The 23,885-nt window shown below is 47.4% G+C and overlaps 1 protein-coding gene across 5 annotated transcripts in view; it reads right to left on the bottom strand.

Moving 5' to 3' along the window:
• Nucleotides 1-23,885, bottom strand: part of AGBL1 (AGBL carboxypeptidase 1) — a 419,500-nt gene that overhangs the window by 242,362 nt on the left and 153,253 nt on the right. For all 5 annotated transcript variants that reach the window (XR_010794779.1, XM_066634750.1, XM_066634748.1 and 2 more), the window contains exon 18: nt 14,444-14,624. Coding sequence is in view for 4 of the 5 variants with exons in the window: in XM_066634750.1 (XP_066490847.1) it covers nt 14,444-14,624 (181 nt within the window). In the remaining variant the exon portion in view is untranslated. The remainder of the gene's footprint in view (nt 1-14,443; nt 14,625-23,885) is intronic.

The raw sequence follows: 23,885 nt of genomic DNA on the forward strand, positions 1-23,885 counted from the left end.
TCCACTTGGTGCAGGAGTTCAGCAGTAGCTTTGTATGCCGCTAGAGCTAGCCATGTTCCAGCCAGGGAGACTAATGAACTTGAAGTGGGCATAAGTTCTCTAGACCAAGTTTGGAAAGGGAGTTTGGCAAAACAATGTCCATTCATAGTCCATGTTAAGGTTGTTTCATATTGTAACCTTCTCTCCCCTTCCCCAACTGACAGCATAAATTACAAACCAGCAGAAGCCTAGTCTCTGAGACCATGGTTTCCCAGAGATCCATATGCAGGTTTATATAAACCACAGAGATGAATGGTCTCTGCTCTGTCTCCTTCAAACATTCAGCTGCAACAATGCAAGATGCAACTTTACTTGCAATACAGACATTTGACTGCTGGAAGAATCAGTCATGTTGGTATCAATACTCACCGCTTTGCGGATGATGCACTGATCATCAACTGGGGTCCTGCTCAAGTAATTTTAACATTAGGAATACAATAAGCTTCACAATCAATTTACAATACTTTATAAAGCTTTACCACAATCGATTACAAGCATGGCCTTCTAAGTGGTGACCCTGTGAAATGCCCTTTCTTTGAAGGGTCATATGATCCCTATACTGTACTCTTCTTACAGGCATTGATTTTGGTAGGAGAAGGGGCTTACGTGAAGCATGGAACTATAGCAGGGGTGTCAAAATCATTTCATACAGAGCGCCGAAGTTCATGGTGCCTGCTGAGGGCGGGGAGTGACATCATGAAGCATAAAATGAAGTCATTGAGCAGATGATGGCCAGAGATAAGCACTTTGTTCTCACATTTAGACTCATTAGCTGCAAATGACCAAAGAGAACATGTGCAAATCTTGTTCATAATTTCAGGAGAGCCCAATTATCATGCTGGGAGAACCCAACTATAACAGAGGCTAGAGAAATTGCTTCCCCGAGCCTTATGTTGGTGGCGTAGCTGGCAGGAGGGAGCCGCACTCAGCCTGGCAGGGAGGTGGGCGAGCGGCCCCTTCCTTCGGAGCCATTCCTGGTGGGGGGGGTCAAAACAGAGCCGTATGGCTCCAGCTACACCACCGCCTTATGTTTGACACCCCTGAGAAAGAAGGTAATTTTGGAGCTTTGGGTTGTTTTCTGGTGCCGTTTTTGCCCAGATCCTCATATTTTAGCATGCTTATTTTCTTGTATATTGGTTTTTGTGGCATGCCTTACTGTATTGCCTTGGCAAAAAAAAAAAAAAAAGCTGTAGCATAAAGGTAAATAAAATAACATCTGAATGGCACTATTTGGGGAGCGATCAGTCTCCGGCAATCTCTTCCAAATCCCAGTTTGCACATACACAGCCCACTTGTATCAGGGAGGCAAACAGCCTACGAAGTAATGAACTCTGAACCAACGTGTTCAGAGATTAAAAACACTCTTTTAAAAGAGAGTATTTCTCTTTCTCTCTGGGTTGACTCTCAGGAACAAGACCTGTCAATCCATCTGCAACCGATGCAAAAAAATGAAGCCCGAAGGCCATAAAATAAAGGAACAAAAACTAAGTGGGCATGTGCACCCCTTGGAGCTCACTGCCGTTCCCTTTTCTTAATTTAAAGGGCCATATACTGGGGTTGGAATGCGTCAAAGCAGTAAATTCGCATTCTTAAGATCAGTTTGCAAAGTTCAAACTACCTGACACAGACCTGACTTTACAAGAAATATTAGGTGAAACTCTTCCCTCCGTGGAGAAGAAACATGGCAAATGACCACCAGAGCCCTGGAGCTAAAACACCAGTCTCAAAGACGGAATAGATGCAGTAGCGTAGCTAGAGGAGGTGCAGAGTTTTGCAGGGAGTCATACCATGCAAGTGGCTCGCCTCACCTTCAAAGCCACTTCAGGTCACTACAGAAAAACAGAGTTTTGCTCTACCAGCCTGGAAAAGTTCCAGAGGGGAGGGGAGGGGGGCACTTGCATGACGCAAGTTGCCTAGTGAGCAACAGTTGCTGGCCACCAGTTTCTTCCCAGAAGCCCCCTGGAATCACACTACACCATAACACACCATTGTTCCACTGGGGTTTCTGGGAAACAAATGGCGGGCCCCACTGTCAGCCCAAATCTGTCTCAGGCTTCTTGCAGATCAAGAATTCCCCAAAACACAAAAGGACCAGCAGAGCTGCAGAAAGACCTGGCCAAAGGCAGCCAGTGTGACGGTGCAGTCAGTACTGGTCTAATGAAAGTCACCCAGAGGTCTACCACTACAACCTAACCAGCCTTTTGCTTGTTCTTGTTGCAGAAGGCCATTGGGTGGCCCAGTGCAAGGCAGCATTGTATGTCTGAACCCCCCTCCTACAATCAAAACTCAACTGCCTGATCCCGTGAATATGGATGGCGTATGAGCAAACAACCCACATTCAGCGTGCTAACAACTGGCTGTGCTGAAAAAGCCTTTCAAAAGCCCAGCTGGAATTTTGGAAGGCACGTTTCTTTTTTCTGTATTACTCAGGTTTTGAAAACCACCAGCTTCTGCCCCTGGCCCCAGGGAGCCCCTGCTGTTGCCTTCACTCTTCTAGAGTGTTATTTATTCTGTGCTTTATCTGCCGGAGCTGCCTTGCCGCATGAAGTATGAGCCAGGTTCATTTAGCGCCACTGCTTCCTCCGTGGTAAATGCGCCCCCATACATCTTGGCTCCCTAGAAAATGCGCTCGCTCCGCTATTTACAGCTTTTCCCAGCTGCCCCTCCTTTCCGCGTTGCTTCCGCTTTCCCCTTCCCTGCTCAGCAAACCCCAGAATGGCCACAGAGATAAATAAAAAGCATAAGTCTTCCCCAACCATTGTTATTTTCGGTTTGCTGGCACCTCTGCTGTTTGTGTTGTTGCCCCTGTGCAGTAATATATATAATAACAAGGAAAACAAATCTTATTACTGAAGTAATTACAATAAATAAAAAAAACCGAGAGGGAAGCTGCAGAAAGGCGCCGTTGGGGAGAGATTGCAGCCGGGTTTTTAAAAATGTAATTTACGTAGGATGTGCTTTGCGCCGCTCTGTAGATACTCCAGTGGCGCTGGACAGGCGGGGAGAGGGACGGCAGCTAATTAGTGGCCAGGTGTCGCAGTCCTGGTAACACAACCACTCCTGATTTCCCGGCATCCCTGGGCCTTTGTAACTGGCTGCTTTGCCATCTGTGGGAGTCTCAAGACCAGCCACTCATCACCAGCTGCTGTTATTGTGCTAGGCCGCCCTGCACTCTGAGCTGGTTTCCTGAAGTACTCGGGGGGCCTTCGGCACATCCCATTGATTCCCTTTCCTCACTATGCATCACAGGCTTTCGTGCAAGCTAGCTCCATCCATTGTGGACTTCCCCCATGCCACTCATGGCACAATGGACCTACCTTGCTGAACTGAACCACTGCTGTGGTTGCAGCCGTTCCTATTTTTGCACACAACAGCGATCTGGGTTTTGTCAATACAGTCACTCTGCTCTCTTTAAGCCAGGGGATTTGTGGCTTTGACATCTAGCTACACCCATGACACATGCCCTTTCAATTGTTCCTAACAATCATGAGTCTGTGTGCTTGAGAGTGCTGGCTAGAATGATGTGTTCTCCTGAGGACTAGTAACATGTGGTGTTAAACAGTTCCCTCCTCTAGGGAATCCCATTTATGGGAAGCTGCTGAAAGGAGAAGTGACAAAGGGCCAAATCTTATCCAAGTTTCCAGCACTGGAGCAGCCAAGCTCACAGGGCATACACTGCCATTCTGTGGTAAGGGGGGCAGTCAAGGAGGCCTCTTCCAAGTAAGAGTTGTTCTCTTTCCTCAGGGATGCATTGTGGCTGCACTGGCACTGGAAAGTTGGATATTGGTTGGCAACCTTCAGTCTCAAAAGACTATGGTATAAACCTACAGCACCCAGTATTCCCAGGCGGTCTCCCATCCAAGTACTAGCCTGACCCTGCTATTGGGCCCAAAGGATTGGGCACTCCAACATGCATTCAGATCCATCCTGCACATGCCTCTGGATCACAGACAGCTGAAGGCTTCAGAGGCAGCCCAATCCAACCTGCCCCTTGAAATGGCACCCAGTCTATCCCCCCCCCCCCACGATTGTGTTGCCCAGGACAGCCAATATTTATCAATGAGATATTTTGAGCAAGGAGCAAAATAGCCACAAACTCTTATGAACACCAGACATTTCTCCATTTTTGCAAAGGGATCCAGATTGACCTCGGCAAGTGGAGAATTCAGGCTGTGATCCGATGCACCTTTACCTAGGGATGGGCTCCACTGAACATAGTGGGACTTAGACATGTAGAGCAGTGGTTCTCAATCTTTTTAGAGACCATGGAGGCTGCTGCCTGGTTTATCGATGCCAAGGGGTATGGCTCTAATGGTGATTGGGCAGCAGTGCTCTTCCTCCACATAGCAGCTTGTTTAACCCTCGATGGACATAGCCTCAACTGCTCTGTCAGTTTCACGAACCACCAAAAACTGGGGTCATGACCTTCTGGTGGGTCCTGGACCCACAGTTTGAGAACCACTGATGTAGAGGATTGCACTGCCAAGAACCAATTCCAAATTAAAACAATTGGAATTAAACCAATTCCAAATTAAAAGTCTCGGGTATATGTTTTTTTCCTGGGTTCCCAGCATCCTCTACTCCCATTCATTTCCAACAGAAGAGGAGCAGAGAAGGGGGTCTGCAAAGGATGGTCTTTGTACATAAAGAAAATGGAGGACAGGGGCATGCCTATGTGTTTGCTTAGCTCCCCACACATGCCCCATGGGAGGGGTACACAAGCATGCACCTTATACAAGCATGTGTTTTACCACGACAGTTCCCATGTGTTTGTGTGTCCGCATACAACCCTTTGCCTCTTTGTCAGCCTAACCACTTATCAGTGCTCTCCCTATCTGCCTGTTGTGTAGCTACACCCAGAATTTCTGAATGGGAGACAGGAACAGGATGCACAGGGGGTGCTCCGCTGAGAGTACACGCAGTTCTCCTGCAACTCCAGGCATGATCAATGATCCTGCAGCTCTTAATCATTTATAATTTAATACTTCTGGGAAGAGGGTAAAAAAAAAATTCAATCAAACACAGGCACAGTTGGCAAGCAGTGGGAATTAGCATTTGGCAGTGTTCATTATTGCTGTTTATGGTGATATAAATTAGGATTTTTTACTGATGCAATTAATAACCCTAAATTTAGGGATCATAAATAACAATATTTATCTAGAACTGCAGTATCTGGGGAAGACGAGCCAAGAGCTCCAAATACCCGGGCTCTTTGAGTGTGCATGACTGGTGCCTGTGTGTTAGCACTGTTTGCGGGAGTGCAAGACAAATGGATGCGTCATGCCAAGCGCTGGCCCAAACATTTCTCGGGGTATAAGTAGAAGAATCTGCATCGGCAAAAAAACCACGAGTCACCGTGAAGGAAAGTGTTTGCAGCTCTGTCACTGCTGCGCATGGGTTCATGTGTAAATTGGACTGAATGTGCATGCGGAGTCTGCATCTTTTTTATTACCAAAATTCATTTTCCCCACTCTCTCTCTCTGTAATAGAATTTCCCTTTACAGTCCCTGGTTCAGGAGTTTTCATTCTAAACATTTACCAAGACGGAGGCTACACGAGCGATGCCAGACCGAAAGCTGGCTGCTTTTCCCCATTATAACCCATCAGCAATTTTGAGGAAATATTTACGAGCTTACTTGAAGCCACAGACATGCAAGATGATCGCCGTGTGCTGTTATTTTTTTTTCTAGGTGACCATTACTCTCTCAGCCTTTACAAGAGGAAGGGGGGAGGCAAGATTTCTTGGGTGATGCAGGCCACCCTCCTGAATTGCCCTCCTCCCTCTGCCTCAGAAGGCAAACTCCCTTGAGTCCCCCTCAGTTGCAATCTGAGGCTTACCTAGCAACTGGGTGGGATCACAGGCAACCTGTGATGGGAGGTTGTGCTTCTGGAGGAAAAATCCATTACGGGGTACAAGCCATGATGTGTATGCGCAACCTCCTGATTTTAGAAATGGGCTATGTCAGAATGCCAGATGCAAGGGTGGGCACCAGGATGAGGTCTCTTGTTATCTGGTGTGCTTCCTGGGGCATTTGGTGGGCCGCTGTGAGATACAGGAAGCTGGACTAGATGGGCCTATGGCCTGATCCAGTGGGGCTGTTCTTATGTTCTTAACTACAATTCCCAGGAAGCCTTGCAGGTCTCTTGTTATCTGGTGTGCTCCCTGGGGCATTTGGTGGGCCGCTGTGAGATACAGGAAGCTGGACTAGATGGGCCTATGGCCTGATCCAGTGGGGCTGTTCTTATGTTCTTAACTACAATTCCCAGGAAGCCTTGCAGGTCTCTTGTTATCTGGTGTGCTCCCTGGGGCATTTGGTGGGCCGCTGTGAGATAGAGGAAGCTGGACTAGATGGGCCTGTGGCCTGATCCAGTGGGGCTATTCTTATGTTCTTAACTACAATTCCCAGGAAGCCTTGCAGGTCTCTTGTTATCTGGTGTGCTCCCTGGGGCATTTGGTGGGCCGCTGTGAGATACAGGAAGCTGGACTAGATGGGCCTATGGCCTGATCCAGTGGGGCTGTTCTTATGTTCCCACAAGACAAGTAGTTCACCCCCTTCCATTGCTGGTCCCTGAAGTGCTTTTCTTCATTATCATCAATCAAGACATACCAGATCCATTCCCTGAGGCTCACTTCTGCTTAGGAGGGCAGCACTGAAGTGACATGATTCTTCTTTCAGAAATCTAACTTGTGGAGCAAAATGGGCTCTCCCCAGATATGCAGTTTACCCCCCCTCCTGTTCCCCCATGCAGAGGTGCAATTTGGGCAGAGCTTGAGGGGCACGTGTCCTGAGCATCATACCGGGGGAGCACATGACTGCCCTCAAACTCCACTGTCACCTCCAGCTCAGGTTCTTCCCAGAGCGTGGGGTGCTACTGGCTTTGTATACCCCATTCCTTTTTCCCATGGAAGTCCCCAGCCTCCAGAGGAGGAGGAACAGAGTATGGAACGTGGCTACAACAACCTCCCCTTCCTCTGGGGAGAACCCAGAAGTGACATCACGATTTCACATGATGTTGTGACATTGTGACATCATTGTTCCGGGTGTCAGGGCAGTTTGTTACGGCCCTGCCCCATGTCTTTTGTTTGTTTGTTTGGTATTGCCATGGAGTGGGACTTGCTTCTGAGTCAACATTCACACAGTCAGTCTTCCCTGCTGTCTTTGGCTCCAGCTTCTCAGCATTACCTGGAAAGAGACAGGAAACAGCTACAGGCAGCTTGGCAACTGCTCTAGTTAAAACCCCTTGGACAAGTATTTACCTTGGACCTCCTCATTCATCCCACTACTTCCTTGCCAGGCTCTGCTCTGACCTTCCTTTCTGTGTCCTGAATCTTTTCTGATCTGCCTGCCCATTCCCTGCCTTATCAGTCTTTCTACACCTGCCCCCCCCCCCAACTTTACATCTCGGAACAACCACCCACACACTGGCTTCTTCTCTCCTACATCGGATGCATCATGTTCTCCATTAATGCTCTCCAAAACAAGTAAGACGCATGAGTTGTGCAGCAGAAGTGCAAACGGCTGAACTGGACAACTGATTGCACCATTACATTACCTCTTGTTTTGGTTGGGGTTTGTGTTTTTTCCTCCACAGATCTGATAATATTCTCCAGTTTCTTCAAGACATGCACCTAAGCTGCAATTGTGTGCTGTTTTTGTGCTTCTAAAGTGGAGAATCATGGCTATCTGTGGCATCCCGACAATAAATCAAAGGGAACGATGAGCTAGAGGGGAGGATTCCCACCTGAGACACAAACTGCAGGAGTGTAACCTCATTATTACCATGTACCCACATAGAATAACATTTCCTGCTCATCACCTTCAGGTCTGATTAGCAAACGCAAAACACCCCAGCCCTGTTCATCTCAGAACTTCTTAAGCCTCCTGGAGCATGATCAGACGAGGTCCTGGTGGGATAAGAGCCCTCCTCCCTTGGGCAGTGATATGCCAGGAGGTGACCGGGATGCTGGCAGGAGCCCTTTCTACATCTTCATGGCTTCCCTCTCTGACCAAGGAGGAAGGCGCTCATAGTGGCAGACCAAGGCACTTCAAAGCAATGCAGAATAAAAGTCCCTCTTAAATCAAGAAAGATGCTGAGATAAGTAGGCAGAAGTGGCATCAATAGCATAACTAAAAAGAAGGAGGTTAGATTTATAGGGGGAGATGCAAAATCACTTGGCTCGATATAAAGTCAGATCCGAATGGGAATGCTCAGAATAATCATCTTGTTCAAAACGGTCCTGGCTGCCTTCTTTATGAGCTTTCAAAAGGAGAGCTACTAATTTACACACCAACCTAAAAGGCAGTGAATCGGAAAGCCGAGTTCATGCGACATGGAAGGCTCTGATGTACAAGGCACTTAGGAATGAGAGCTGAGTGGAAACGCTCACATTTCTTTCCCAAACATCTTCCGTGGTGCTGACCGCATTGCCTCTTCTCGGTGATATTTTGGTACACCTCACCGAAAGGTTCGCTTGTTGGTTTCAATCACTTCATTTTCAGTGATGTCATTATCTAGCTTTAATTGGTCTAGATGTGAGCCGATGACAGCACTCTGTTTATTGCTTGATCCCTGATTGGTTGGGACTGCCCTTGAGACATATACCAGGAACACATGCCTCTAGAGACCCACTCAGAGTAGACTACACTGAATATGAACACTGCTTCATCTGTGGACTGTAGACACACAGATTAATTATTCTTGAAAATATTGAGGAATTTAACATTCCTCTTGTGGGGGTTACATGATCTTGCAGTGACAGTTTCAAGACTGCTAAAGAGAGGTGCGTCAAACATTCTCCTGTTTGATATCACATGGTGAAGTGGTTGCTCATGGAACGTGCACCTGATTTATCTGCATGCAGAAGACCCCACATTCAGTTTCTGGTATCTCCAGTCTGGGCTGGGAAAGACTCCTATCTGAACCCCTGGAGAGCCATTGTGAGTCAGTGTGGACAATACAGATCGAGATGGACCAATGGTCTTCCTCAGCATAAGGTCGTATGATATGTTCTTGTTCCCACATGAGCCAGGGCCAGCCAAGAGGTCTTCATCTGGAGGTTTTGTCCACTTTAGCTGTGATTCTTGCAGAAAAGTGGTTGGGTCCGACACTTTGGGTCCCTCTCTGTTAGTTCCGGCTTCTGTTTGGCTCTGTCATTTTATTTTATTCACAGTGCAATCCTATTGAGGTGTTCTGCCAGTGAAGCGGTCTGCAACAATGAGAGTTGTACCAGGCGACGGGAGGGTGGATCAGAGGTGGGGAGGAGGCATATCTGGGCAGGGCTTGGGATCGGCAGAACAGACCTCTACCTAATCCTATCCTCCCTCCTGAACCCGAATGTCCCAAACAGGGCTGCTTGGACTTGAGCCTGCTATTTAGATGCTAGTTAGGATTGGGTTGTCATTGTTTTTAATATGTAATTTGATTTTAAATTTGTGAACTGTGTTGAAGCTCTTTTTGTGGTTCAAAAAAACAGGAAGCAATTAAAGTACTTACAAAGGAATAATTGACAAACTGTTCCTTTTGGGAACTTGGCCACTGGCTAGCCTTCACCAAGCTACATCTGTAGACCCTACATCTCCTCTGTGAAAAGGGAATAATGATATATGTTATTTCATAGGCAGCATTTCCACTATGCTGGTGGCCACATGGCCACACAACTCTTAACCGGGCTGCATGCAACTTGGAGCCCAGTTGAGCCCACTTCGGTGATGATGCAATGCCATCATTGCCAAATGCCAAAGAACACTGCACAGCTGTGGCAGATTTTGGCACGCTGGTGCCCATTTTGAAGGGGGCAGTGCTCACAGGTCCACTGCCAGGAGGACACCATCAAGTTGATGAACAAGTTTTAAAAGTGCTATAAATAAGGTCAAGTCACAAAGCCAAGAATTGACTTTTTTCCTCTTCAAGAACCATCACCGCAAAAGAGTCACCCAGAGAGAGCATGAAAAGCTCTAAGCCACTGTCTACTGGAGACTTTTATGAAGTGCCACGATAATGGAAAGAGAGAAAGGCAAAAAATGTTTACTGGCCCTCTGTTTCCCATAGGTCTGTGAGATAGGTATGTGTGCCTTATATTTGATAACTAGCTGGGGGGGGAAGTAGCCATTATTCTATTCTATAGGATCCCAGGATGCGTTCCCTTAAACCTGCCATTGCAGCGACACAGAATGAAAGGAGAAGCAAACTGCTGTTCAGAGTTTGGAAAACAAAGCGTTTGAGAAAACCTTCCCAGGCAAACCTTTGCCCCCGATTCAAAGTGAATTTGCCTGTCTCTTCTTAAAATGTCTCTTAAAAATGTCTTCTTCCTTTTTGTTGCATGTCAGTTCGCTGGTTTGGGACTGGCAGGACCCGAGCCACAATGATGGCAGGCAGGTCAAAAGAACGCAAGGAGATGCTGTTGGTGCAGGAGTCCCCCATCTCCTCTCAGCACACTCTTTCTCAAGCAGCTTGGCAGGGGCAGGAAAATTGTCTTATCAACCCATTTTAAAGAGCTGCAAAAGCATGTTTGTTTCCAGGCAGAGTTGTATAGATTCACAAGCATTGCTTGGGATAACTGTTTCAATGCCCTACTGGAAAAAAAAAAAATCATTGGCCTACCTCTCCGGGTTGTTGTAAGGGCGGCTGACATAATGGATGCCCCATACTTTTCCGTTTTAGGGCTAAGCCAAAATGCCCTCCACAGTTTCACCATCCCTTTCATAGGCAGCAAAACTGGTGGGGAAGGGCTTTTCCATTCTTGGAGAAAAATGCAAGCCTCACTGTTGGTAGCACTTCTCGTCTTGTCTGGGGACCACAATTAGGGTATCCAGTCCCCTCCCCCAAATACACTGTTTCTCCTGATTTTTGCTTTTTTGTCTCAGGCAGCAGAGGTTAATCTCAGGTAATTTTTGTGCTACCACTAGACTCCATCCTTTACTGCTGGAATCTGCCCCTATACCAGATTCCTCCCACACCCCATTTTTCAAGAGTTGGCTGTTTTGGGACCTCACCAAATCCCACCTTATGACATCACCAGACCCCGTCTCGGAAATTTCAGCTTTTTAAATGCATCTGACCTGACAACCTAACCACTGTTTTCCTCCCACAATTTCCCTTGGAATGTCCCACCCTTGTCAAAAAGGTTTAGATTTTCCAAGTTTTCCCCATGAAATTTTGGAAGCCGTGTGATCCTAATTACATTTACTCAGATGTAAGCCACATGGAGTTTAATGGGGCATACTCCCAAGCAATTATGCATAGCATTTCAACCTAAAATCAGATTCAAAAGTAGACTGATCAAGATACTCATGAATGGGCCAATTAAAAAAAAAATGTGTATTTCTTTTTTTGACTGGATATTATTCCAGCTTTCCCCCCTTGAAAAGCTTTTCAGTACTGATGTTGTCACTGTAAATGATAGGCCTCTCTTGACTCAAGCAGTATGTTTTAAGATAATTTGCTAAACAACAAATGATTTTTTCTGTGTTAATCAGTCAAGAGGAACTGTTGTCTTCATTAAATGCACTCCCAATGTCACTTGTACTAAACTGCTATAATATTTATGTTAATTGGCTAACTAACTGATTAATTGGTTAAAAGGTAGGCAGTCAATTTACCCCAAAAGCATCAATCAGTGAACAGCCTTCCTTACTAAACACAAAGGTGGAGAAGTATCATACTTCATTGGCATCCTGCAGTCTCGGAAGACTATGGTATCGCGCTCTGGAACAGCGTCGAGTGTGGCTGAAAAGGCCAATTCGGGAGTGACAATCCCTTCCACACTGGGAGCAAATGTAGCCTGTCCCTGGTGTGTCTCCCTGGCTACGGGCCTTCCTTCTTTGCCTCTGCCCAAGTGTCTCTTCAAACTGGAAGAGGCCATGCTGCACAGCCTGCCTCCAAGCGGGACACTCAGAAGTCAAGGTTTCCCAACTGTTGAGGTCCAAGAAGTATCATATTGATAACTGAAATGGCATAGTGAGGGTGGGGCAATAAACTGTTCTGGGGTGCAGCTGGACAGGGGTACAAAATTGACTTTAAATGTCATGTGAGATCAGCAGCTTGTCTTGTTCCTAGCATGGTAGAAGGTAAGGTTGATTATCTGAGGAAGATTCTCAACCAGATGTAAAGCTCTGGCTGCTTCAGACAGTTTCAAAGGGAAACAAAAGCATACAGTTGAATTTAGTAATCAGAAGCACTCAGATATTGCTCTGGCAAGGATCTGGAGCTTACTGAAGATCTTTAGGTGTGTGCCAGCTACTTAGGGAGGTTGGCTCCACTACTTCCCTCCATAAAGCCTTAAATCTTAAATGGCCCTCACCCAACTGTTAAAGGGCTGATTGTGATGGTGCGGGGTGGGGTGGGGGTGTTAGCTATTGTAGAGGGCCCTCAAGGGTGTCCTCGGGATCTATGGAGAAAAGTAGAGAACATGCAATAGTCAGAATGGGAGGTGGGTCTAGCTCCTGGGGTTTCCATCATAAAAGGAATTCAGGCAGGCTGGAAAAGACTGGAGCCTGCTCTGAAGGAATTTGCCTTACTCAGTCTCTTTTCCCCTGGGCCCTCTCCCTTGTCCTTGAACTGAGAGGAATCCAGTCCTAGAATCATGGTGCAAATATTTAAATAAAACTGAAGGTCACATTTTGGTTTCAGTATGGAAAAACTGGATAGGTTTCTGAGGCAGTCATTGAAAGGTGAGATTTCAGCTTGTTCAGAGGCTTAGTGAGGGCAGGCAAACCAGGCAGGGCAGCAACCTGGCTCTATGCCTACAGCCCATCTCTGTATGCAAGCCACTGAATGTTCCTGCTAAAGTAGAGAATCAGAGATGCATGATTCTGGCCAGCTGCTGTTGATTTGAAATTACCCATTTGTTTGTTTATGCATTTGCTCAACAGCTGAGCCATCTATCCAAATGAGAAGAACTTAAAATTTCAGCAGCAGTACCCGTCAAATCTCCTAACTGTGGTTAACCAATTCTAGGTGAGGCTAAGAAAGGAGCAATCAGACAGAGCAAGACCAGTCATACCAGATAATAGCAATTTGACCTACTATTGCTAAAGTGATGGAAGCCTGAAACTTCTGCCAACCTACTCCAAACACCCCAAAGATCTACCAGTAGATTCTGATCTACTGTCTGCCTGCTCCTGGCATGGAGCAGGTCAGCTGACAATCCTTGGCCCTTATATAGGTTTCAAGGTCAGGCTTCCTTGCTTGCTGGTTTGAACAATGATCTGTTCCAGTGGCCTGCAGATGACCTGTGCCTCTGCCTTGGCTTTGCGAGTGTATGATGCGTAACACCAGTGTATGATGCTGCTCAGTCAGATATCCATTTAGGACCAAGAGTCAGTCATTCTTTGTCCACCCAGCAAACTGAACGGTATTCCCAGATTGTAAAATACAGATTTCTTGGTGGAGATGGGTGCAGAGAAGGCATTGAAAGCTAAACAAGTTCAACTGCTAGGCTGATGTCCTAGCTGCTGGTCTGGAACGCACTGTTCTGGCTGCCTCTCTGTACCTTCAATGGTATAGCTCTTGCTCTTGCTGTCTCTAGTCCCTTTTGGGTTTTGTTTCCCATCTCTTTCCTTCCTCTTGGACTCTTCCCAACATAGAATCCCTACCTCTCAAGCCTCTGTCTCCCGATATCCACTGTGGCATGCAACCTTGTCTCTCTCTCTCTATCTGCTATGTGAATCATATTCCCCAGACTCTCCTCTTTCAGGTTTCCCCTCAACTGTTCATAGCCCCATCTGCAAGGCTTTGCTCTCAGCCATTCCGTTTCCAACACAACCAGTCCATTGATTTTCAGTCCTCTGTGACTGGGCCTTCTTCTGAACATTCTCTGACATCATATAAACACAGCCAATGACTGTCAGGGCTTATGAACAAGTCACATTCCCCTTTCAGCCAGATACATCAAATCAGCTCAAAATAAAGCTTGATTAGGGATAGCCAGTGATGTTTTATTTTGGAACATAATAGACTCCGTGTTATTAAGAACGCTCCCTTATTTCCAAGTGTCATTGCTCTACCAAAATTCACAACTTTCATCAGCATATTTCAGTGTGGCAACCTCACTGCCCTCAAGGGGCATTAAGGAATTCTGCGTCTGTGGATTATGCACATTCTGTACTTTTATGGAGCAAAATATATTTATGTGTGTACCTTGCTTTGCTATGTATTATCACACGAGCTGTTCAGGTTGCAACTACAAGGAAATAACAGCAGGGGACATTATTAAATAAATAATAATTAAATTAAACAATAGCACAAGTGTGGTACCTGGAGGGAAAATAGGAATTTTAGCAGAAGAGAGTGGAATGGAAATCAGAGGCACTGAACAACATTTGGATAGAAGAGAAGCACAGTTATTTTGTCCATCTCTTCTGCCTTCCAATAACTGTGAATCTGTTCACAGTACAGTACTCACTTTCCATTGATGACTCCATCTGGATTCAGCATGGGGACGATCTTGAAGATAAAGCACTGCCTCAGGAGGTCTGCAATGGGGTCGCTGCTCAGGAGGAACTCCAGGGTCCCCTTCATTACCCAGCTGGCATTGCTTTCCCCAGGGTGGACCCGCGCCATCAGCACCACATAAGGACGCTCACCTAAAAATACACACCTGTTTTATTATAATACTCACACACAACCTCAGGACTGTTTGCTAGATGCATTGGCAAGCCATTCATTAACCAATATTTCCAGGGAGTTCACCCATTCTGAAAAGCCCAGTGGCTGGAGGCAGTGGTGTCACCAGGGTTTGCAGCACCCGGTGTGGGAGGCCAGCATGATGCTCCCATGATAGACCTCCTCCCATGTGGTAGGCGAGGCAACGCCCCAGGTGGTGGGCATGATGATGCACCATTGCCCCACCCCGCTGGTTTTTTTGGCTATGGATAGAAAAGAGATATTTCAAAGCAGTTTGTTTCATTGCATTACTCATGCAAGCACACATCAAACGATATATAAAATTATGGCATTGTTTGAAAATACCAAGATTTTGAAAATTTTGGCTAGTAGTGTTCTCACCCCTCTGAGTACGTCGCCCAGTGAGGCCTGCACCTTCCACACACCACTAGAGATGCCACTGCGTGAAGGTGGCTTTGCCTACTCCAGTTCAGCACTACCTGCTGGCCACTAGGGGGCAGTGTACTGTCCAGGAGGCAGGTGACCTGGAGGCTACCTGGCTTATGCCTTCACTTTATGCTCTCTCTCTCTCTCTCTCTCTCTCTCTCTCTCTCTCTCTCTCTCTCGTTGTCTCCTGTCTCTCCCAAAGTCAGGCACATTGGGGCAAAAAATCAAAACTTCACATAAAGGCTGATGGATTCTGAGCTGTCTGTGACAGATCAGGAGAGAGATCTTGGGGTGGTGGTGGACAGGGCGATGAAAGTGTCGACCCAATGTGCGGTGGCAGTGAAGAAGGCCAATTCTATGCTTGGGATCATTAGGAAGGGTATTGAGAACAAAACGGCTAGTATTATAATGCCGTTGTACAAATCTATGGCAAGGCCACACCTGGAGTATTGTGTCCAGTTCTGGTCGCCGCATCTCAAAAAAGACATAGTGGAAATGGAAAAGGTGCAAAAGAGAGCGACTAAGCTGATTACGGGGCTGGGGCACCTTGCTTATGAGGAAAGGCTACAGCGTTTGAGCCTCTTCAGCCTAGAAAGGAGACGCCTGAGGGGGGACATGATTGAGACATGCAAAATTATGCAGGGGATGGACAGAGTGGATAGGGAGATGCTCTTTACACTCTCACATAACACCAGAACCAGGGGACATCCACTAAAATTGAGTGTTGGGAGAGTAACAGACAAAATAAAATATTTCTTTATTCAGCATGTTGTTGGTCTGTGGAACTCCTTGCCACAGGATGTGGTGATGGCGTCTGGCATACACGCCTTTAAAAGGGATTGGACAAGTTTCTGGAAGAAAAACCCATTACGGGTTACAAGCTATGATTTGTATGTACAACCTCCTGATTTTAGAAATGGGCTATGCCAGATGCAAGGGAGGGCACCAGGATGAGGTCTCTTGTTATCTGGTGTGCTCCCTGGGGCATTTGGTGGGCCGCTGTGAGATACAGGAAGCTGGACTAGATGGGCCTATGGCCTGATCCAGTGGGGCTGTTCTTATGTTTTTATGTTGATCTCGTGATGTGCAAGGCCCCTCTCCATGAGCTCTGGCCATGCCAAGAGATCTCACGCACCCATGCAAAGGGAATAGTTTAAGGATTCCCTGTTCCACATCTAGGACCTTAACTATCAACAGAGATGTACATGCTTTTGAACCATCAGTAAAGTTTTTTTTTTTTCTTTGAAACCCTTTTACTGCCCCTGTGTCTTTTTGATTGTAAGCAGCGAACTAGCAGGGGTTGATGGGGAACAACCAAGAGAAGGATCACCTGCTATATAACTCTGCTTAATATGTACCCATAGACCTCTTGTTCCCAACCACCCTGACAGAAAGCAAACCTGATCGGCAGTGGCACCCCACCAAAGATACACCAGGCAAAACTGGCAGCAGCATGGTTGCCTGGGCAATGAAGTTACAGATTTCTGGAGGAAAAGTCTTTCACAGGTCACAAACCGTGATGGGTATGTGCAGCCTCCTGGTTTTAGAAGTAGGAGGTCAGGTGCAAGGGAGTGCAGCAGGACGCAGGTCTCTTGTTGTCTTGTGTGCTCCCTGAGGCATGGGTAGGCCAGATGTGAGATACAGGAAGTTGGACTACATGAGCCTTTGGCCTGGAAAAGCTCTTCTTATTTTCTTATGTTCTTATGAAATACAATATATGCTACTAAGGGCACAGTCCTAACCCCTTATGTCAGTGCTTTCCAGCATTGACATAAGGGCAGTGCAGCTCGGAAGTAAGGCAACAAATATTCCCTTACTTTGAGGAGGCCTCCGTGAGTGACACCCAACTGCAGGGTACAGCACACATCCCATTGGCACCGCTATGCCAGTGCTGGAAAGCACTGACATAAGGGGTTAGGACTGCACCCTAAGTGAACTCTCAATTTAACAGTCTATTGGGGGAGGAAGGAACATCCATTAGTGCTGAAAGTCTATTAAATCCAATTGCATTGAAGTGAATGGAGATGTTCATGTGTAAAAAATATAGGATGAGTTGTTAGCGGAGCAGAAAAAGTCAGTTGTTTCTGAACTCTGTTAAATTGAAGGTTCCGTATTTAACACTGGGGCAGGGCACATGCTGGAAGGAGGCTCCTTAAGACTGGCTGATTGAACCAGAGCTTTAGTGCCATCCCCTACTAAGAAAGTACTGTGCTCTGCCCCTTATTGACTGCCTGATTTTAAACACTATTACTCAAGGCTGCATGCTTCATTTCAGGGTCTCTCGGGTTCAGGTAACGAAGACTCCTAAACAGCCATTTCTGAATCCAAGTCCCTTTCAAATCTTGTCAGTAAAGCAGGAAGGAGAATGAAAAATCTTCCTGAAAATGATGAGTGTTGACAGGCTTGATCCCTTTCTGTCAGCCAACCTGACAATTATATAATTTGGTGTGACGCTCAATGAAGAGACCGTTTCCATTCTGCAGAAAACCGCCACTGATGGCACCAGGCTGGTTCTGAGATGGCTTTGTCAGGTTACTTCTGAAAGAGGCAGGGATGTGCTGGAGCCACAGCACTGAATCTCAAATCCCGAGTCTTCACCCCCTTGACTTGAGTCACCCATGAGTCATAATGGTGGCCCTTGCAACTCATCCAGAGTTTGAGTCTGAGTCTTTTTGAAAAGAGAGTCAAGTCATGGAAGCGGTAAAAAAACCCCAAAAAACCAAGCAAGCACACACACAAAACAGAGTCTCAAGCACACACAAAAGCAAGTCTTGACTCAAGTCTATTTGAGTCTTTTCATTTTTAGGGTAAACCCCCCCCCCGAGTCCCACATGTGACTCGAGTCTGTATGAGTCACAAAAAACTCAAGTTTTCATGACCTGAGTCCGAGTCATCTGAGCTGCGGTCCATCCCTGGAAATGGGGAAAGCAACATTCAGTGACTTGATAGGAAAAGTTCAGATATGTCCCAAGGAAGGACAGAGGAAGAATACCCCATCTGGAATAGTATGTCCAGTCCTTGGCATCATGTTTTTAGAAGGAAGTAGACAAACTGGAAGTGGTTCAGAGGGGAGTATTGAAGATGGTCAAGGATCTGGAAAACATGGACTGTGAGGAAAGGTGAAACAAACTGGGCATGTTTGGCTAGCAAAGAGAAGACTGAATGCAATCTTCAGATACCCAAAGGGAAGTAACATAGAAGAGACATGAGATCTTCTACCTCAGAGGAAAGGGCTAGATCTAATAAGATGCAGTTACAAGAGTACAGATAACAGTTGAGCATCAAGAAAACCTTCTTTAGGGTAGCAGCAACTCAATAACATAGCTAATTATCTAGGGAGTGTTGGTCTCTCCTCAGCTAGAGGTCTTCTAGTACGTAGAAGTTGGATTTCCAACTAATAGGGGTACTCTAGTTCTGGATTTCCTGCACTGAACAAGGGGTTGGGCTAGGTGGTCTACAAAGCCCCTCCTCCAACAGTTCAGATTCTCTGAACTGACTATTGATGTTGGCCTTTTGAGGATGCCGTTAAATGTTTCTTTACAAGAGTTTATAGAACTCTTTACGTTCCAGTTCCTGCACTGGACACTGAGATGCCATGGTATTTGATGCACTAGTGGAGCTCTGTCAAGAACAGATTGTAAGACAATCACATTATTATCTAGCATACCTTCAACCAAAACACGCTTTTCCTTTTATAACTGTGCAGTGCGGGCTACCAGAAAGGTGAAAACATACAGTGTACTAAGTCCTCAAGTTATGTCCAGGTTCCATTCTGGAAGTTTGTCGGAACAGCCAGCTCTTACCAGCTCAGTGCTCTCACATCTGTGCAAAACACCAGAATAGACGAACTGGCCAGCCCAAAAGTGTTGACGTGGCCATCCGTAAGGCAGATGTTTGTAACTCAGGGATCCAGTATATACAGCAGATGGAGTACTTGTAATGGAGGAACAACCTAGAAGGTAAACCTTGGTATGAGAGTACTAGCACAAGGTTAGACATGCCTACTCAGAAGTAAATCCTATTCAGTTCAATGCATGCCCTCATAAGCATGCACAGGATTCCAGCCTAGGGCAGTTGCACACTTCTAAGCACACGTACCTGGGAATAATCCTGATTGACTATAATGGGAATTACTTCTGGGTAGACAAGAATAGGATTGTGCTGTCAGTGGCAGACCTCCCATTCATTTGATGGGGCGAATGCCCCAGTGCAGAGCCTCACACAGTTTCTGGACCCCATGGAAGCCTCTCTGAGACTCCCGACGGGGTTGGAAACTGTGCTTCTGATTTTCCAGAAGCACAGTTTAAAGCATCGAGGAACCTTCAGGAGACTTCCCCGATGCATCCTGGCGTCCGCGAGGCACCATGCACTCCAGGTAAGTGGAGGGGGGGAGATTTGCATGTGGGGGGTGGTGGCATCCTGTGTGGGGGCGCCATCGCAGACCTTTGCCCCAGGATGCGGGGCTGGGGAGTTCTACCACTCTGTGCTGCTAGATTGGATAAGAATAGGCCCTCAGTTTGGCTGTACTTGTCGTAAGAGGTGACTAAACAGCCACTGGGTAGATGGGACTTGTTAGCCTGGGAAGGCAGCTCATCTGAGAGAAGGAAAACTCTGACCCCAAACCTCCACTGCCTTGTGGCTACAACCAGTTATGGAAAAGGCTTCAGGAGTCAACCTCGAGGCAAAATCCGGAGCCGGAGTCCCTGAGGCAGTTCATGGCTGAACACAGTCACGTTCTGGCAACTCCTGCGACGCAGCTGGAACCAAAAGCTGGCTTCTGCCTTTCCTTTGGACCATTTCAGCGACGTGGAGAGGGGGGATTTGCTGCATGGGAAACAGTCTATCCTCTATATCTGCTTTACCCAGGCTTTGCACACTGGAGAGGACACTGTGTTCCAGAACCACCATTCAGAGCGCGATACCATAGTCTTCCGAGACTGAAGGATGCCAAGAACACTGTCTCTAAGTTAATCGGTGATAAGTTGGAGAGTATGCACTCAAAATGAGTCGCTGGTCTGGCTGTGCCTTCTCAGTGGTAGGATTTGCCCAAGGAGGCTGACCAGTACCTGGCAGTACACAACTGATTAGCTACTTTTGGTGGGTGACAAGCTGCAAAGGCCTGAGCTGTCGGCAGCCCAATCTCCATCAGGCAGCCTGCTCCAAGCACCAGAAACATCTATTCTTTGCAATGATATTGAGTGACATGTTTCCTATTTCCTACGAATTTCATTGGCGGCTTCCATTCCCTCTCCCCATCTCTCTTTTGTTCCACCATTGCCATGATTTAGGGCCGTTCTGAGGACTCATTGTGGAGTGAAACTTATAGTACTGTGCAGTTGTGGCTGGCAATTGGACTCCAGAGGGCACCTAATGGACAACTGTAAATAGCACAAAGCCCATACTCTCTCCCCCAACCCCAACTGATAACTACAATTCTTATGTCTTCATCACCTGCAGGAAATGCAGCATGTTAATTACATGGCCCTATTTTGTTCATGGAGGCCAGAGGTGGACACTGGCTGAAGAAATGATTATGTCTCCTCTGATTCAGTCGTGGTCTGTACAGAGTGTCTCCATGATGTGATACATCAAAGGGCTGTGGGGTGAAAAACCCTCCTGAGGCAAGGCACTGTGGGGGCCACCCAGAAGCCACAGTCCCTGCACTAGCTCTTGTTGCCGCAGCTCTAGTCTCTATACAGGGAGAGATGAGCGCTGAGGCAGGTGAGAGCTCAGCCTCCCCTCTGATCCTGCAACTACTCAGAAAATGGGTGGAGCATGCAGGCACTCACAGGGGAGGCCAGGGCTACTTCCCTTGGAGTATGACAGGTGAGGCTCAGCCATCCCTGCCTCCCCCTGTACAACCTTGCCTGAAATTCAATTCAAATGTCAGTTTTCCAAAATGTCAGTGCCACGCTACAGTGGTGCTGCATAGATGTATAATGACTTTGCGTATTACACGGTAGAAGTAGGTTCATACAAGAGCCACTGTCTGTTCATCCCTAGTGCCCCGAAATCAAGTGATGCACGGCCATGTGTAAACAGCCCCTCAGGCTGGATCATGCTCAGTACTCAAAACCTCAAGCAAAAGGACAGGCCTGTTGATGAGAGCCGGCCACGCTGCAGCCCAGTAATTCATGGGTGCCGACACAAACTCCTGGCTCCCGTCCAGCTGCCTTGTGAAATATATGCAAGTTGCACAAGGTTTCCTAATGGGCAAAGGCGCTTCAAGGCTGTCCTCGAAGGCCAGCTCTTTAAAAGCATTAGGTGACTGCTCTGAGCGGAGCCCTTATTGGATTCTGGGGAAACTGCCAGAGAGCTCAGGTTAGCTATTTATCTCTGCAGAAACCTCATGTGGCACATAACCTTCTCTGGGAATGTAAATAATAAAAAGGGGGGGGGAAGCACAGACGCCTTTTTCCGCTACATAAAGTCTCATCCAACACATCACATCTTGTTACACTGCATTATGTTCTGACATGCCCAGAATATAACACAGGACCATGAGCAGATGCCAGCCAAGAAGAGTGGAAGGAGGAGGGGTGCCTGCCTGTCTCTGTCTTTCCTGGCACAGGTCCTAAAAACAGGCAGAAATTCAACAGGTAACTTTTTCAATGTTATGCTTTATGCTAATAAAGGCAATAAAGACTGCTAATGAGGCAATGTGGGGTGCCTTTTCAAAGCATTTCTGCCCAACATAGCAGATACACAACAGGGATCAAATGTGTATACCTGTGGGCCAGGCAAAAATGGGTTAATGTTCATGTGTTACATATGTGTCCTTTTTCATCTCATGGCACACTTACAAGGGGCTAAAACTGTCAAGGCACACCATCGGTTTTTTGACAAGATAAGGCACACTGCATTGACAATGGGGGGGGGGCTCACATCTCCCAATGACCCAATGACTGGACGTGGTGGTTGAAAATTGCTGAGCTAAACACTCTTCATGTTCAAAAGGAAGGACACCTCATAAGAACATAAGAACATAAGAACAGCCCCACTGGAACAGGCCATAGGCCCACCTAGTCCAGCTTCCTGTATCTCACAGCGGCCCACCAAATGCCCCAGGGAGCACACCAGATAACAAGAGACCTGCAAGGCTTCCTGGGAATTGTAGTTAAGAACATAAGAACAGCCCCACTGGATCAGGCCATAGGCCCATCTAGTCCAGCTTCCTGCATCTCACAGCGGCCCACCAAATGCCCCAGGGAGCACACCAGATAACAAGAGACCTGCAAGGCCTCCTGGGAATTGTAGTTAAGAATATAAGAACACCCCACTGGATCAGGCCATAGGCCCATCTAGTCCAGCTTCCTGCATCTCACAGCGGCCCACCAAATGCCCCAGGGAGCACACCAGATCACAAGAGACCTGCAAGGCTTCCTGGGAATTGTAGTTAAGAACATAAGAACAGCCCCACTGGATCAGGCCATAGGCCCATCTAGTCCAGCTTCCTGAATCTCACAGCGGCCCACCAAATGCCCCAGGGAGCGCACCAGATCACAAGAGACCTGCAAGGCTTCCTGGGAATTGTAGTTAAGAATATAAGAACAGCCCCACTGGATCAGGCCATAGGCCCATCTAGTCCAGCTTCCTGCATCTCACAGCGGCCCACCAAATGCCCCAGGGAGCACACCAGATCACAAGAGACCTGCAAGGCCTCCTGCGAATTGTAGTTAAGAATATAAGAACAGCCCCACTGGATCAGGCCATAGGCCCATCTAGTCCAGCTTCCTGCATCTCACAGCGGCCCACCAAATGCCCCAGGGAGCACACCAGATCACAAGAGACCTGCAAGGCTTCCTGGGAATTGTAGTTAAGAACATAAGAACAGCCCCACTGGATCAGGCCATAGGCCCATCTAGTCCAGCTTCCTGAATCTCACAGCGGCCCACCAAATGCCTCAGGGAGCGCACCAGATAACAAGAGACCTGCAAGGCTTCCTGGGAATTGTAGTTAAGAACATAAGAACAGCCCCACTGGATCAGGCCATAGGCCCATCTAGTCCAGCTTCCTGCATCTCACAGCGGCCCACCAAATGCCCCAGGGAGCACACCAGATCACAAGAGACCTGCAAGGCTTCCTGGGAATTGTAGTTAAGAACATAAGAACAGCCCCACTGGATCAGGCCATAGGCCCATCTAGTCCAGCTTCCTGAATCTCACAGCGGCCCACCAAATGCCCCAGGGAGCGCACCAGATAACAAGAGACCTGCAAGGCTTCCTGGGAATTGTAGTTAAGAACATAAGAACAGCCCCACTGGATCAGGCCATAGGCCCATCTAGTCCAGCTTCCTGAATCTCACAGAGGCCCACCAAATGCCCCAGGGAGCGCACCAGATAACAAGAGACCTGCAAGGCCTCCTGGGAATTGTAGTTAAGAATATAAGAACAGCCCCACTGGAGCAGGCCATAGGCCCACCTAGTCCAGCTTCCTGTATCTCACAGCGGCCCACCAAATGCCCCAGGGAGCACACCAGATAACAAGAGACCTGCAAGGCTTCCTGGGAATTGTAGTTAAGAACATAAGAACAGCCCCACTGGATCAGGCCATAGGCCCATCTAGTCCAGCTTCCTGAATCTCACAGCGGCCCACCAAATGCCCCAGGGAGCGCACCAGATAACAAGAGACCTGCAAGGCCTCCTGGGAATTGTAGTTAAGAACATAAGAACAGCCCCACTGGATCAGGCCATAGGCCCATCTAGTCCAGCTTCCTGTATCTCACAGCGGCCCACCAAATGCCCCAGGGAGCACACCAGATAACAAGAGACCTCATCCTGGTGCCCTCCCCTGCA

Source organism: Tiliqua scincoides, chromosome 8 (assembly GCF_035046505.1).
Source record: "Tiliqua scincoides isolate rTilSci1 chromosome 8, rTilSci1.hap2, whole genome shotgun sequence".
Classification (NCBI taxonomy): Eukaryota; Metazoa; Chordata; class Lepidosauria; order Squamata; family Scincidae; genus Tiliqua; species Tiliqua scincoides.